A 16,816-nucleotide genomic window follows, 5' to 3' on the forward strand; every position below is an offset into this window, starting at 1 on the left:
TGGTGTGGGAAGAAACTTGGAATGAGCCATGTAGGGAGCAGAGGAAGCCTTGAGTGAGAGAAGCCTTGAGTAAACGTATGCTGTTGGCAGGAGCACAATCATATCAAGGATCCTAGAGCTTCAGGTTCAAAGGGACAACAGAATCTTCCTCAAGAGACCAAGTGCAATGTTGGCAATGTATGCTGAAACTATTAACCATAGCTTTCTCTCTGTAGATATTTACAGTCCCCTTGCTCCAGTCTGCCTCCTTGTTTATCTATATGTAATAACCCCAATCTTTGTTCATCTGTATTCAATAACCCCACCACTCTATTCAGCTCTACATAATAAACACAATGAGATTCTGGGGGCCTGGGAGTCTCCAGGTGAGAACCTAGACACTGTGTCCCAGATTTCTGTCCACATGTCCATCTGTCTGTCTTTTATTCATTTTCTTACCACTCAAATCAGGTTCATCCCTGGAGCTGTGGTACACATGGCATGGAGACTTGTCTTGGAAGGAAGGAATGACTCCCTCCTTCTGTTGGGAGGGAGTATTAGCAATGGGATTCATAGTCTATGCTCCATTATATGAGGGTGCATTTGTAGACAAAGGTAATTTTTATGTATCCTATAGCCAAGGCAGTGCTAGAAGACAAGTCAGTGATCTCTCCATGAAAAAATAAAATAAAATGAGTCAAGACAGTAGTTGCTGTATAACTTGCAAGATTGCATGCCCCCCCCCAACTCCCACACAGTAGGGGGTTGGTATTCTCCTTAGTAAACCTTGAGCCAGATTCAGTCTCTTCCTGATTTCAGATGAAACCATGATCATTAAATCTCTTATCTTCCCTTTTGTCCAAGAGCCCTCCACCAGCTTTGTAGTTAGTTATAGCTGATGGTGATGTGTATGCGTGTGTCATGTTTTCAATTAGCCATGCTTTTAAGGAAATGGGGAAAATAACAGATGCACTTCCAATTCAAGTTTTATTGCTTTTAAAGATATAAATAGCAAATGTATGTTCTTTGTCAACAGTGAATGATAGGCATACAAAGAGGATAAAGACTTATTTGTGGGTTTTTTTTTTAAGATGGGAAACTATTAAAAAAATGGTTTTCTTTAACATACAAAAATACATACTTGTACATACTAACAGGCTACTATGAAAAGTTGGGCATGAGACTTCTAAACAAGCAAAGCAGAGTCGGGACAGTGATGGGGACACCATTTGCCCTAGGTTGAGTATTGGATTAAAGATGTTAATTAAATTATCTAGTCTAATCCTTAAGCTCCTAGGAGTAAAGTTTATCACATCCAGAAAATTTATGATACTGGCCAGTGTCACATAGGTCAGAAACAACAGAGCCAACATCTGAACTTCAGTCTGTCTAATTCCAAAGCCACTGTCTTAGCCCTCTGTGCAGACTGCTCCCACACAAATGTGTGTCCAGTATCAGAGCCCCAGCTGCTCCAGTGGAACGGAGTTTATGAATGGAGTTTATGAAAGCCCTCGGAAGTGTCAGTTGGAACTCATTTCAGAAACCAGACAGTGTTAAGACTCTGTTTATAACTCTGCAGTAGTATTTTATAAGTTAGTTTTAAGAGCATAGTTTTCACATCTCCAAATTGCCTCAGTGAAAAACACATCTGTAGGCTTCTGTCCAAGTTGTGATTATTTGTTGTAATTGATGCTTTTGGCGTGTTTCTGTTCCATCTTATTGTTAAACACAGATTTAGACAACCACACAATTCCACCAGGTGATATGATTACCAAGCCCCGAGTTTCCAGGCAGTGGGAGCCTTTGGTGGCTTGGCTTTAAGACTCGTGATAACAGCAGAGATAATCAGCAGAGCCTCTTGGGAGGAAGCAAAGGCTTGTCTTCATCTGCTGTCCCAGTGGGAAAGCGCACTTTCCTTTCTCTCCTGCCCCACCCCTCGGTTCTCCTCCCTGTCATTCTTATGTTGGGGATCAACCCTGATCCTCTCACCTAGGAGGCAAGTGCTCTGCTGCTGGGCTGCCCCCCAGCTCTCTCTCTCTCTCTCTCTCTCTCTCTCTCTCTCTCTCTCTCTCTCTCTCTCTCTCTCTCTCTCACTTCTCTCTCTCTTTCTCTCTCTCTCTCTCTCTCTCTCTGCTGCTGGGCTGCCCCCTAGCTCTCTCTTTCTCTCTCTCTCTGCTGCTGGGCTGCCCCCCACCCCCAGCTCAGGGCAGGCACTTTTGAAGCCATCTGTAGGCTGGCTGCTGGAGGTTGGCTGACTGTTACCCGCTCCACACAGTGAAAGCATCTCATTTTTGTAACGTTTCCGTTGCAAGAGCAAACTTGAAAACAAATGATGGAAATATTTTAATATTTTAGCTGATGCCGTCTCGCTCATTTATACATTTCTGGAGATGTCATGCAGCTCCCTCTCCTCTCAGCGTCTCCAGCGTATATGGTAACAGGCTTTGCTTTACATGATAGGTACTATATTCAGTGAAGTCATATATAAATCATATGTATGTATACATGTGTATGTGTGTGCATGTGTGTGGGGGTGTGTGTATGCGTGCGTGTGCATGTGTCTTCTGTTGCCACACTGCTAGAGTTCTTCTAGTCATTCTCACCAAGCCATATCTGGAAGAATCCCACAAAAATTAAAGCTCATTTTTTATTATCATGTTCCTAGTCAACTAAAAGTAACCTTTAATAAATAGTTCTGAAGACACAACCTTCATGTCTACAGGTAACTGAGCTAATAAGCACCACAGAGGACTGCTGAGTGTGGTCACTGATATACTTGAATGAAAACACCATTGTAGGGCGGGACATGGTGTCATGCACTTTAACCCTAGCTCTCAGGGAGCTAGCCTGATCTCCATAATGAGTTCCAGGACATCCTGGACTGTATAGTGATACTCTCTCTCAAAAGAAATAAATTTCAGAAATGAAAATATCATTATTAAACTCTTCACTTTGTACAAAAAATAAATTCTAATAAAAACTTTTAATAAAAAAATCGATATCATGTATCTAGACTTCTCAGGAGTCACAATTTAAAACACAAACAAAATAACTAGAACATATATTATTTTGCTCCTAGGTAGGTAAGGTGCACATTACTATCAGAGCAACGTCTGTGTCTAACTGGATTTGTCCCAGCTAGTTATCTTTCCTACTGTGGTAGTTTCACATACATTTTTTTTCACATATGTTTTTAAAATATCCAATTTATTATGTTATGTGGATGAGTGTTTTGCCTGCATGCTTTATGTGCGTACAGTTCCTGCTGCAGCCAAAAGATGGTGATGGATCTCCTGACTGGAGTTACAGGCGGTTGAGAGCAAGTATGTGGGTGCTAGGAACTGAACATGGGTTCTCTGTAAGACCAACAAGTGCTCTTAACCATGGAGCCATTTCTCCAGAACTTTTATAACAAAAAATTGTGGTTAACTTTAAAAAAAAAAAAAGATTAAGTTTGGTAGGAATGATATACCAAAAAACCTAATTTCTGATATGATTTATTGTTTAGTTATTAGAACCAACTTCTGAAGCAGAGTATGTCCTTACCACACACGTCGTCCTACTTAGAATGATTGTCATGGCTTCTGCACATCTATTGAACATTTACTTACTACCAGGCATTCCATTAAGTACTTTATACTGATTGTCTCAATTCACATAAAAATTCTGTAAGGCAGATACTATTTTGTATGTAGAACATGAGGATCAACAGTTTAGTGACTTTTCCAAGGTCCAGAATGTCAAAGTCACAATTTGAATCCAGTTATATTCAACTCTAAAGCTTATACTATATATTATGAAGTGAGAGGTGAACATAATTTGTTAATAATACTCTTTCACATAAATAGTTGTTATGGGGGGGGCAGGTTTACTGACATCAGCTCGTGTGAGTCTTACCAGTCTGGATGAGAAGTAGCGAAATGAAAGACTGAGGTCTGAGAAGGGCAAATACTGCCTGGGCTCACGAATCTCTCCAATACTTACAACCCTAAGAGCTTGTCTCTGCTAACAGAGCCCCTCATCTCTTCACCTGACATTGTCCTCCTCCTCCCCCTTCCCCCTCAATTAAGCCATGTGGGTTCTAATTGGTTCAGAATTTGTATGTGGCAATGGTCCATGGTGAGAGAGGTGGAATAGAAAAGCCAGATTATGTGGAAGCCTTACAATGTAGCTAGAGATAGAGCGCTTGGCTCGCATACACAAAGCCCTGGGTTCAATCCCCTGCAGTACAAGAAGTTCTAAAAAGGAGATTATTCTGTGTGTATCAGGGTGGCAAACCCATAAGTTAACCCTCACAACAGACCAAGGCGGTTCTATTAGGTACACATGCCAAGCACCGAATTGTGCACACGGAGACGTTTCCTTCAGGTGACCAACAAATTTCCTTCAAGTGTCCAAGGGTTCCTTCTCATGATGGGAACCTCACACAGAACTTTTGAAAATGATTGTGTTCTTGGAATTTTCTAATAGAGAATCTTCCTGTTATTCTCCCTTTACATTGTTAAACATTAGAATAGGTTTTATTAGTGGAAATTTTAAAGGAAAAGAAAGTTTTTTGACTTACCAAATATAAAAGCATTGTATAGCATTGGGTGATGTGAGTTACATAGTTTAGAGTCTTTTCCAGGAATTTTAAGTGCTGCAAACTTTATTTTTTTAATAAAATTGTGTTAATGTATGTCTTAAATTTATAAGCAAAACTGTCATTGGGGGTGACGGGAAGAAGCTGCCGACCTCCAAACTCTAAATGATGACTTTAAAATCAGTACCAGCAATAATCTTAGACTTGTGAATCAGTTTTCAAAATTGATAAGCTTTATAAAATGTGCATGGGTGCTTCTTCATTCTGCTTCGCTCTCTGTGTATACCTAATATTGTAACACTTCTTGGCTTGCTCAGCATCAGGGACGAATCCATCAGCCATTTAAGCTCTGAGGAAAGCCCACCTGCTTCTGCTTTCTGGGTCTTGAATAATGATAGGTTCCCCCCCCCCACCCCAGATAAGCTGGTGATAGTGTGAGCAGGGGTTTTCCTACCTGGCTTATCACTCTTCTCCTGAACTACAGCCTGCCTTTGATAGCTCTTATAATTAATTTGGTCTTCTCTCTTTCTTCTCCCTCCCTCCTCCGTTCTCCCTGTCTGTTCACAGGTTATCTTGACGAATCAAATTACGACCCATCTGAGTGGAGCCCTCCCTTCTCAAGCAGACCTGGTGTCTCCGGCTGATGATTTGTCCCTGTCTGAAGGTAAAGGATCTGTCCTGGGGAGACTGAAACCTGACACTGACTTCCAGCCTCCCCGGCTCCTGTTGAGAGTTGGGAGAGAGCAGCTACTGGACTCTGGTTAGTGATGCTGGCTGGAGCCTGGTGATTTAGGCTTGGACATCTTGCGCGGCAGCTGATCTTGTCTTTTGCTGGCTCTGAGTGAGTTCCCTTTGAGGCATCTTCATACCCATCCATCATGCCCCCATGGATGGAGTCTTGTTACCCCTCTGCGGTGTCCCCCTAACCAGTTGCTGACTGTTTCTGAGACTGATGCTCCAGCATTGCCTTTACTGGTGGTCCCCTGTGGTGATCTCACCTTTTCTTTGTACTGAACACCTCTAGACTGTCTAAAAGTGTGCAGTGGTTCCATATGCAGGTGATGTGACATTCCTGATCAGTTTTACCGAAGGAGCATGACAAGATCTCCACAGGGGTGAATCTCCTCATTTTCTCTGCCACCTCCTACTAGCAAAGGTCAGACTGGCTGGGATTTTGAGCCTTGAGTAGTTGGGGGAACTACATTAGCAGGCAGAAGGTGGTTTCTAATGTTGAAAGTCCTCCCTTGACATTTCTGGGCTCTTCTAGTTGCAGTTGAATTTGGGGCACAGTGCTATGGGCCTGAGTAGACGTACACAATCCTTCTAGCCCATCTTCCCTTTCTACTTTCTGAGAATTGGTCATGATGGAAGACAGGGGACTTTCAGGCCTGGCAAGGCTCTTGACTGCCTGGCCAGGTAGGCTTCCTGGAGCACTTTAGTCTCAGCCTGGAAGCCCCACATGTCTGTTTCTTGGTGTTGTCTTTGGAGTGAAAGCTAATGACGTATTTGTGAAAGTTGTGAAGCTTTCCTTCCCACACTCAGTGCTGTCACCCTCCTGCCACCTGAGCTGAGACCTGAACAAGCTGGAATTCACCTCTCCTTCAACTTCTCTCATCAAATCAGCTTTAGCTTTCTTTCCAAATATATCCTTCATGAGTCTCTTCATGTTCTTTGTGATTTGTGTTGTGATCAAGTGATTTATTAAAACTCATAATTGGCTCATTTTACTCAACCCTGTAAGACCTTCTGTTTCCATTCTTCTGGCTGGCCCCCTTCCAGGGTGTCTCCCTCCTACTCAGCATGCTAAGAGTTGTCTTTTCTGAGGATGTGCTAAAATACGTGTGCCAATTTGAAAATATTCAGGGGGTTGGGATTTATTATAGCAGCCATGTAATATAACATAGGGTTCAGCAATTGCAAAAACCCCTGTATTTTTCTTTTGAGTGGACCAGTTCCTAGAACTCCACTAAATAAGGTTAATCTTTCTTAACCCTTCAGGGTCAGCCCTCTCCTTGTTAGTCAACCTACTAAGTCCTTGAATGAAGCATCTGTGTCAAGTATGCAATCTTCTGATGCCCTTCCCTCTGTCTCCAGAACAGCATTTCTCTTTGTCCTCTTCCCTCTTCCCAAGGCCTTCAAGGCTCAACAACAGCCTCTTGCATAGAGAGAGCCTCCTGGCCCATGCAATTGGTCTTGCTCATTTCCCCCTCTATGCCTTCTCTTCCTTCTCAGATATGTAAAGAGATGCTCTAAGGTTAACTTGGTAGATATTTCTTTCTGCTGCTAGAGATTAAAATTAGGGCCATACACATGTTATAATGGCAAGCCCTTTACCACTGAAATACTTAACCAGCCTTAAAATCCGTGATTCTCAGAGATATCCGCTATGCTGTATTCTTTTGTGTTCATGTTTTATCTCAGTGACCAACAAAGTTGTGGGCATACTGTGAGCAATAAGCAGATATTAAGTGAGTACCACAGAAGATAGTGGCCAGTACTCTGCCTATGTATGTCATTAAAAATCATTATGACTAAACACACATACACCATATGCACCCTATATAAAAACACACTCAAATACCACACATGTACTCATCACACACACAATATATACACTACGTACAAACACACACAAACCATACATACACACATCACACACACACAGCACACATATCATATACACATTGCACACAAACATACTCACAAACCATACATACACACATCACACACACATACACACACACCATATACATATACCATATACACACACTACAAACATACTCACAAACCATACCTGCACACATCACACACACACACATTCACATAATATACACATACCATATATACACTACACACTCACAAACCATACATGAACACACACACATTTGGTCAACTCTGAGAAAACGGGAAGACAATCTTCCTTCTTATTTGGAAATAAGTGGATTTCTTTTTCTTGGCTTCCTGCTCTATATTAGGCAAAGAAGTCGAATGAAGTGGAAGGGGAAGAATTGGCTTTGGACTCTAGTGTAATGGCAACAGGAAAATGATAGCAGCCAAGGAAATTCCTAGCTTCTCCTTAATTAACTAACTGTTCCTGACTATGAAACCCTAGTGGGGATTGAAGCAGTAGGGGTTTTGTTTGTTTGTTTTTTCTTGTTTTGTTTTGTTAAGGTATTTTTCTTGTATAGCTAAATAGATAAAGAGGATGTGGGAATGTTTTAACCAAAGTCCAAGATGGAGTTACTTACCAGCAAGTTAAAATGAACAGATTTTGACTGGGGAAAGCACTTGCCCAATACTCATGAAACAGTAACAGTCTGTCCCCAGAACTTCAGACAAAGAAGTGGAGGGTCATTTCTTAGAACATTCATTCCTGTTCAAATATATCGCATTGGTCCTTAAGTTCCTATGAGAGAGATGAGAAATATATGGCACGAAATAGAATAAACTGCTTGTGGTTTCAGTCCTTTATTTGGTCACCTTTGCCTATGTGCTAACTAATGACTATGGGCAAATCTTTTCGTCACTTTGGACCTCGGTTTCTTCTTCTGCCTGATGTTAGTTTGAAGATGTGAAAGATTGCTTGAGTCTTTTTCAGTCCTGACAGGGTGAGGTGGGTCTGCAGATGAGAAGCACCCAGCCACGGGTGGCTCTTCTCTTTCACAGAGTAAACCTGTAATGGATTTCAGCTGCAGAACAGAGGCCCTTGCTTAAACAGTGTTCACTTGAAAACAGTGGTGGGGTGAGAGCAGCCAAGAGCAGCCAGCAATAAAATGATCTGAGTTGACCTGAGAGGAGTACCCAGCAGGGGTTGATCCGGGAAATGAAGTTCCTTCTGCTCTGCTGCAGAGAAGGGAATACAAGTGACCTGGTCCAACTGAGCCATCTCTGCTGCCCAAGCTGATCCTGTGCTATTAATATCTGCCAGCTGCAAGCCCAGAGCATCCCCTGCTGAGATCAAAGGAGCCCCTATCTTAGCTGGAACAAGGTCATCTGCACAGGGTTATAAAAGTAAGTCCTGGCTGGCTACAAGGATGGCTATGGGGGAGGAGAAGTCAGGAGATGGGAGGTACTCTGTGCTCCTTTAATCTCAGCTGACCAGCTGTTGCTCTCCCAGTGTTTGTAGAGTTGAGAGTTCTTTGTTTTTGCATTGCTGCCTCTGCCTTATTCAATTTGTGCCTGGGTTGTTGTCTGGATTAAGCACACCCAGTGTTCACAGTTGGGTTCCCAATATGAGTCCCTGCATTGCGGGGGTTTCATTCCAGTGTTGACTTACACAGCTCCGAGGTGGGAAGGCCCAAGAAGGGAGGAGTGGACTCCATAGGCCAAGGTCTTTCCCAACCTACTCCTGCCCTACACAACTTGTGTCTTTGGAAGGAATAAGAAGACTCATTCAGTTACTTGGCGTTTTGCAGCCTACCTTTCATGAACTATCTCATTAATTCAAGAAAATAGAACTTTCAGGGCCCATGCAAAGTCATCCCAGCCCAGGGTGTTTCTCACTCTCTCTGGGTTGCATACACTTCTGTTTGGCTCTGTGTTCATATGGAAGAGACACAAAGAGAATAAGGGACAGACAACCCCAGAAACGTATATGTAATAAGAAAGAAGCAATATAGAAAGAAGGGTGTGTGTGAGGCCTACCAAAGTGTCCATGCTAACTAGAGCAGCCTCAACGATGAGGTCATTTGCCTCACTCACTCTGTATATTAGAATTAAAATCCCACCGGTGGATTTCTCTTTAGACCCCCTTACTGTCTTACAATAATATCAGGGTTGGAAAAGACTTCAGGATTGTTCTGTTTGTCCAACCCATCATTTCACAAATGAGACCAGGTTAAAAAAAATTAACAATTTTTATTGTTTTATATTTTCCATAATTCTAGGCCTGAGTAGGTAGTGTCATTGAAAGCATCTTTCATGGTGACAATCCTGATATACAGGCTATCAGAGATCATTCAATGGTTATTGCAACTTTTCTGATTCTTAGCTCTTGTAGTTCTTCCTTGCAGTGACTAAAGAGACCGTGGGTTGCTGGGCCTCAGCCACAGGGACTCTCTTTTCCCATATTGATCATTAGGGAAAGGATCTAATGATCAAGCTGTCTATAAATGCATATCCTATTCTGACCTGGGATTTGAGCATAACTGACCAAGTCCCCATATACTGGGGCATGGTTGATAGGTGACATTGTTGTGTAGTAGCAAGATTGGAGCCCTGTTCAACCCGCATCTTTAATTTGCTCTCTTATGATGATTTGGGAGGGTAGCAGTTAATTTTCAATATGGTGACATGTCAGGCCCACTTGAGGAGTCCCAAGTGGCTTCATGGGATGGAAGACATTACTGGGCTGCCATCCCAGCATTCCGGCATCTGGCATGGTGGTACCTTCTTATCTCTGTTAGTAGTCTTTAGTTGACTGCAGCACATGGAAAGTAAAACTTGAAAGTGCATGGACGGGTCAAAGATAGAACAAAAGAAAAAAATAAAATATGCTTCTTACCAGAACCAAGAGTGGTTTTTAGTTTTAGTGCTGGAAGCCTTTCTATTCCTGTTGCAGTCAAGGGAATTGATGGCTGATTTCATTTGCAAGAGAAAGTATTTTGGGATTCAAATTCCCTAACAAGCCACCCTTACAAAAAGCTGGAGTCCATTTGAAAGATTATATGCAAGTGTGTGTGGCTTGTGAGTCTTTTAAAATAAATTTAGCAAGCAAAAGCAGCTCAGAATGGCTGGGGCGAATCGGGGACTCGTGGTTGTGAAAGAAGCAGACTTCAAAGCGTGGTATGAATTCTCTAGCTTTATTTCCACTCTTGCTTTCCAGCTGGCTCTGCTCTGGATTTACTGCAGGATGTTTGAAAATGCGGCTCCCTGCTAATCTCAGACAGTTGCTGTGATCAATGCTTTCTTTCATTTCCGATAAAAAACACTGGTGTTTCTGCTTAAATTGTGTGTACTTTCAGCTTTATTATTTTAGTTGTGATTTATTGTTCTGCATTGCCCAAATTTGTAATCCATTAACCACAAACTTTTGGGTGGGTTGGTCAAGTTAGCCAACTCTCTCCACATGTTAGCTCCAAGGCCCTTCAGAGTTCAAGCTCACACTAGAGTTCATAGGTTTGTGTAGATCATGTAGATGGGGAGATGGGTGGAGCAGGTTCATACCCACTGCTCAGGCATATGGTACATGGCTATAATTGGTGCTTTGAAAGCACCAGGTATCCCTGTGTGATTTTGAGGTTAATATTAACAATGGTTGTCAACAGTATTTAATTAGCATTTCCATAGTGCTATAAATTATCTTAAAATGATAAATGTCTTAGTCTACCTCAAGCAACTGGAGCATGAAGAAGAGAAGGAAGGTGCTCGAAGGCCACGCCGTGAGTGGAAGGGTGGTGCCAGGGACAGGAGTCAGTGTGCTTCCCATGAAACCTTAGACTTGGACATCACAGCTTCTTAGGAGTGAGTTTTGGATAAAGATATTTAAAGGACCCAGTGAGCTTTCAGTTTTTATTCCAAAGCCACAGACATATGTAAACACACAGGGCGTTTCATGTGTTTCTCTTCACAAGGGCACACACATTTGCCCACGCCACACATTCCCTGCATTCTAGAATCTACAGTGCTTGCCTGTGCCTATATTACTTCCAGCAACTGTTTAGATGCCATGGAAAGTCTAATTTATAGGAAAAAAAAAAGATTAAAAGCATACAAAAAATGTGTGGTGTTTGGCTACAGAAAGTCTAAATATTGTGTAAGGCAGGGGAAATGAGTTGAGAGGAGGCTGGCACAGCCTACAAATGTCAGAAAAGCCATAAATCTCCAGAGGGAGGGGAGCTGAGTGAGGGTTCTCAGCAAGGAGGCCAAGGGGGCAATATAACCATGACTGAAGGATCAAAGGAGAGAGGAACATTAAAACCAAGCACTGGGAAGTCTGCTTAGCTATGAGCTCCGTACTCCTGTGGTGAAGGAAGACACAGTTGAAGCACAGGTGTAAGATAGCCACACTGGATGACAGTCAGAGATCACAGTCTTTGGATAGTTTTTTAAGACCTGGATATATAGGCCTTTTATTTTGTTTTGTCTTGTTTAAATTTTTAAAATTATATTTCTTTATGTATGTCTGCATGCATGTGTCTGTGTGTAGCACAATGTGGTACACACACGTGGGCAGACCAGAGAAGAACTTGTGGAAGTTGGTTCTTTCCTTCTATCATCTGGGTCCCTGGGATAAAATTTATCATCAGACCTGGTGAGCCCCTTTTACCCACTAAGCCAAAGTATAGACTTTGTTTTGTTTTGAGATAGGGTTTTACTACCTAGCCCAGGTTTGCCTTAAATTTGTGATTCTCCTGCCTCTGCCTCCCAGGTACTAAGATTATATATATCCATCACAGCATCCTGCTCTGAGATAGGTGTTATGAAAGAACTTCCCCTTATTTTCAGAGCCTTTTACCATCTAAGATTTACTCTCTGGTTTCCCAGGTCTGCACATGTTCTTGTTAAGGTCTCAGGATCAAGAAGACTGGGGGGATTCAGTCACCAGAGCCAAGCTTTGTCAGTCACTTCCATGCAGAGGCGACAAGGCCAAAGAGAATGGTATGATCCTGTGAGCTTTCCAGTTGGAGGGAATCTCTGAGAAGACATCCTTATTGGCCATCAACATAGAGAGTTCTATAGCAAGGGTGGGACGCCACTAAGTCAGATCGATGGCAGAAGGGGGAAGTAGCTGCTGTGCTTAGTGTTGTGTTGTATTGTGACATGAAGTGCTTTCAGATGCATTTACAGAATTGACTGGTACAGTGTCACAATGTCCAGCCAAGTAGTATATCCTAAGAACAGCCCTGAAAAACTCTGACATACGTTCTTGTGTCCATTCCTTCCAGAGCCATGTGCTCTGGAAGATGGAGAACTCCCCAATTAGATCTGCTCTTCATTAAAAAATATGGAGGACTTACATTTCGCCACTAGAACCTTTCTCCTAGTGGTTCTTGAACTTTATCCAGAGGGTTTATTAATGCATATGTTCCTGGGCTTCTACTCCTAGACTTCAAGTGATCTGGGTTAAAATAAAACAAAACAAAAAAATGTATATGTCAACCAAATTCTGAGCCTTTGAGAATAGAATAGTGTTGGTACAGAGGTCACAATTTGAGGATCACTGCTTGTTTGGTAAGTCTCTATGGGAAGCATCTCCGGGATCAAGACAGATGCTATTTTCATCTAAATTCTTACCAGTGGTGTTTCCTGTAGGCTGGGATAGAGGAGACAGTAGATGGTCTTGGGATTCTTAAAAGTAAAAACAGAAGGCTGCTGAAGTTCACATTTAAAAGGCAACCCATGGATAAGTGCTACTAGTATTGATGGACCATGTACTATGTGCCTGGCTTTGTTCCATCATTATCATATAGAATCCTTACAGGAACTCTATAAAAAGACAGCATTCATTATCCCATCTTACAGACAAAGGGCCTAGGACTTCTATGGCAAAGTTAGTTGTGGAGCTGGACTTCAACCCATAGGGGCTGGTTCCAAAGTTTACATTTTAATCTACCAAGTTTGTTTGTGAAGATTTAACTAAGATTCTCTTAATCTATATGCAATTAGGAACCAAAATGTAGTCAAATCATATGGGAAATCAGACGTATGGAGACTTCAATCATTCTATTTATTTTTCCCATTTCTCTCTGTACCATGGCTTTGCATTATCCTCAGCTTTGATCTTATGAACAGGTTGGTCCAGCCAACCTGCTATGTCTATGCATCAGTTAGTTATCCTTTTACCCAGTGAGCTGGAACTAAGAAGTCTTATAACAAATGGAATGTCCAGCCGGGCGGTGGTGGTGCACACCTTTAATCCCAGCACTTGGGAGGCAGAGGCAGGCAGATTTCTGAGTTCGAGGCCAGCCTGGTCTACAGAGTGAGTTCCAGGATAGCCAGGGCTACAGAGAAACCCTGTCTCGAAAAAAAAAAAAAAACAAAAAAAAACCCAAAAAAACAAAAAATAAACCAAATGGAATGTCCAATGCTTTCCTCCTTGTATGAGCACCCATGAAGTGGGGTAGGTTCACTTTATGTAGACACAACATAACATCTAATAGAGGGACCTTGTCCAGTTGAGCATGTCTTAGGGTAAGTTTGATAATAGGGCTGACTCATTCTTTCAGTCCTGTCCCTTCTCAGTGTCCTCTCCTTTGAGAGTTTAGTCTTAATTATCTACCATGAGCCTATGCCTTTAAGCCTTTTTTTTTTTACTGTGATAAAAATAAAATGTAAAATAAAATAAAAATAAAGTCATTGTCTTTCTGGTCCCAAACAACTATCTGGCACCTCCTTGACCCATTGTTTGTTTGTTTTATGCTTACAACAAGCCGTAAAGTTTGTCTTCATGGGGAAGAGAGATCTCTTATGTTTATCCATAAATCACTACTTAGTCTTAATTATTAATTGTTGTTTAAGATATGGGCCCTAACCTAACTCTACTAATTTTTCCTCATATTCAGAGACACATGAAAGAAGCACATTAGCACAGACTATATAGTCCATGATCAGCCATTACTTATCAACTGCTTAGGACAGCACAAAGGTGGAAGAGCCTGTTGTCAGCTGAGTAACTGAAATTCATACACTGTAAATTCTCCACCCACAAGCCATATCCTTGCTATGGTTTTAAATAAGTTGGGGCAAAATTATTATCTTCAGGAGAGGTTCTCCAGTTATGAGCTAAGTGTAATTCATGTGTGTGTGTGTGTGTGTGTGTGTGTGTGTGTGTGTCTGTTTGTGTGTATGTATGTGTGTGTTTTGAGCAGTTGTTGAGTTGATTTTCTTAATTATATCTCCACTAGACTCATTAAAAAAAAAAAAACAGCTAAGAGAATTCATGTTTCCTAGTAGTATTACTTCTAACTATAAAAAATGGATAATAACAATGTAGTCAGGGAATTAATGGAACAGGTTGTTTTGTTTTAAAATATGATATATAATGAATGAAGCTTTAAAAAAGGCCAAAATAAGCTGAGTTTGAGGCTTCATGCCTATAATCAACTTGAGGAGGCTGAGGCAGAAGGATCAAAAGTTCAAGACCTTCTTGGGCTACCCACCATGACTGTCAAAATAAACAAACATGAAAATGACAGGATAAAATCATGCTTGTACAAATAATAGATTCCAACAACAACAAATGACAAGGAGAAGGTGTTCCCCTAAGATATTTATTACAGACATACAACTAGCAATTGAAATCTTCAAAGGTCAAGCTCAGGAAACAAGTCAGTGCCCAAGTGGCTCAGAGCACCATGGATAGATACAAAGCCCAGATCCAAAGGACAGGACGACTTGTTCCTTCAGGAATCAAACCGAGCCCTGGGAGAGTAGCTTTCTCTCTGAGCTGCTAGCACTAAATTACTGCAAGCCAGCAAGAAAATCCTAACCTCGAGTCCCAAAAAATGTAAGTTCCATGAAGGTAAGACTTTGTCCACTCTTAGGTCCCCACAGAGAAGAACAGTGACAGGAAAGGGCAGTTACTCAGCAGATGTCTGGCGAGTGGAGAAGGCACCTGCAGGCAGAAGGGGGCAGAGTCTTGCTGAGAGCTTTAGGCCTAAGGCATGACACCACCACTGGAATTTTTAATAGCTTCACACATTGTGAATGCCCCCACATTCCTTCAATGTATGTTGGTGCTAACTGTAAGAAGAACGGCAGCGGGGGAATACAGAGAAAGGATCAGACCAGAGAGTACAGGAGGAAGAATCTCACTCGGACAGAGGTGGAGACTGTGGGGCTTTAGACTGATACTCTAAGGATATTTATTAGACTCCTATGACCTATTAGTTTCTGCATTAGACAAGGGCTGAGGAATCTGAGATAGATGCTCTGGTCCCTGCTGATTAGGAAAGTCTCAGGTAGTGCTGTATGTAATGGGCAGATTAGTAGCAAAGTTGGGTAAAATTTTGTAAAAAATTTTAAAAATTAAATTTAAAAAGTTTTAAAATTTAAGTATTTGGTGTCACAATGGCACAGGTTTTAGGAGATTATGAAGTGAACACATAGCTGGGAGATTGGCTCTGTAAGAAGACTTCCAGAGGGAACTTCAGCTGGACCTGAAAGGATCCTTAACAGTTTCTAAGGAGAAAAGGGTGCTCTATTTTGGTGATCCAAGCAGAGGTTTAAAAAAACAAAAAAGGAATGGAAGGAAATAGAAGGGAAGGGAAAAGGACAAGAAAGGGAAGAGGAGGGAAGGAAGAGGAGGAAGGAAGAGAGAGAAAGGAACTGTAATGGAGTAAAGGAAGCTATAGACAGACGTGGAGACCCAGCTGTGAACGATCTACATCATGCTAATCAGTGTTTTGTTTGTTTTGCTTTGTTTTTGTTTTTGTTTTTGTTTTGCAAGTCTGATACCCAGCCATCATAATAGAGCCATTTTGTAGTTGGAAGATATTTCTCAAGTAGTAATTTAAAGACTAGAAATGATAGGAACAAAACAGAGGTGCTCCCATCTTGATTATTTTACGGTTGAAATAGTCCTAACCTAATAAGAACCTCTTCGTATACTTTAGCCCTTTTAAGGTCCTGAGTGGCCAGATCTACGTTTGATTCCCCATTTTGTTTCCTGAGCCATTTTGTTGGCTCGGGAGAGATTTATCGCATACATTAGGCTTCCGAAATTATCATGTGAGCCTGGCTTGGTAGTTCATGCTTGTTTTTCTTAGGACTTAGGAGAGGGAAGAAAATTAGAAGGAGTTCAAGGTAATTTTGAACTACATAGTGAGTTTGAGGACAGCCTTGGCTATAGGAGTCCTATTGAGCTTTCCCTCCATTTATCAAAGCACCTTGTGGTTAGAAATAACATCAAAATACCTATAATTCATTGTTAGGATGTAAGAGAAAAAAGAGCAAATGTTTTAAAGTCCTAAATGACATGGTGGAAATAAATACATGTATGCCTTATGTTCCTTTTGCTAATAGTTGTAACAGTAATGTCAAGTGCTTAGTATATACTAGACACTGTACTAAGTACTAAGAAAGCTCAATAAGTTTGTGAGAGTCAGTTTTTTTTTTCCAGTGTTGTGATCAAGCCTAGAATCTTCATGTTGTTGTTTCCACCCATAGAAGTTTTTTTCTCCTTTTCTATTGTTTGAGAATTTCACACACACATATAATTAAAGTGCTTTGATCAAATCCACCCCTACTACCTTCCCTCCAATCCCTTCCCTATCCTATCTATGGCTTTTCCTTCCCAAATTCATGTGTTTTTTT

General features: G+C 41.5%; 1 protein-coding gene across 4 annotated transcripts in view; it reads left to right on the forward strand.

The window, feature by feature from the left end:
* Positions 1-16,816, forward strand: part of Rad51b (RAD51 paralog B) — a 509,707-nt gene that overhangs the window by 347,351 nt on the left and 145,540 nt on the right. For 3 of the 4 annotated variants that reach the window (XM_031357180.1, XM_031357182.1, XM_031357181.1), the window contains one exon: positions 5,129-5,225. The exons of the other annotated variant lie outside the window; for it this stretch is intronic. In XM_031357180.1, coding sequence (XP_031213040.1) covers positions 5,129-5,225 — 97 coding nt within the window. The remainder of the gene's footprint in view (positions 1-5,128; positions 5,226-16,816) is intronic. 4 annotated transcript variants of the gene reach the window in all.

The sequence above is a fragment of the Mastomys coucha genome, unplaced genomic scaffold, assembly GCF_008632895.1.
Source record: "Mastomys coucha isolate ucsf_1 unplaced genomic scaffold, UCSF_Mcou_1 pScaffold6, whole genome shotgun sequence".
Taxonomy (NCBI): Eukaryota; Metazoa; Chordata; class Mammalia; order Rodentia; family Muridae; genus Mastomys; species Mastomys coucha.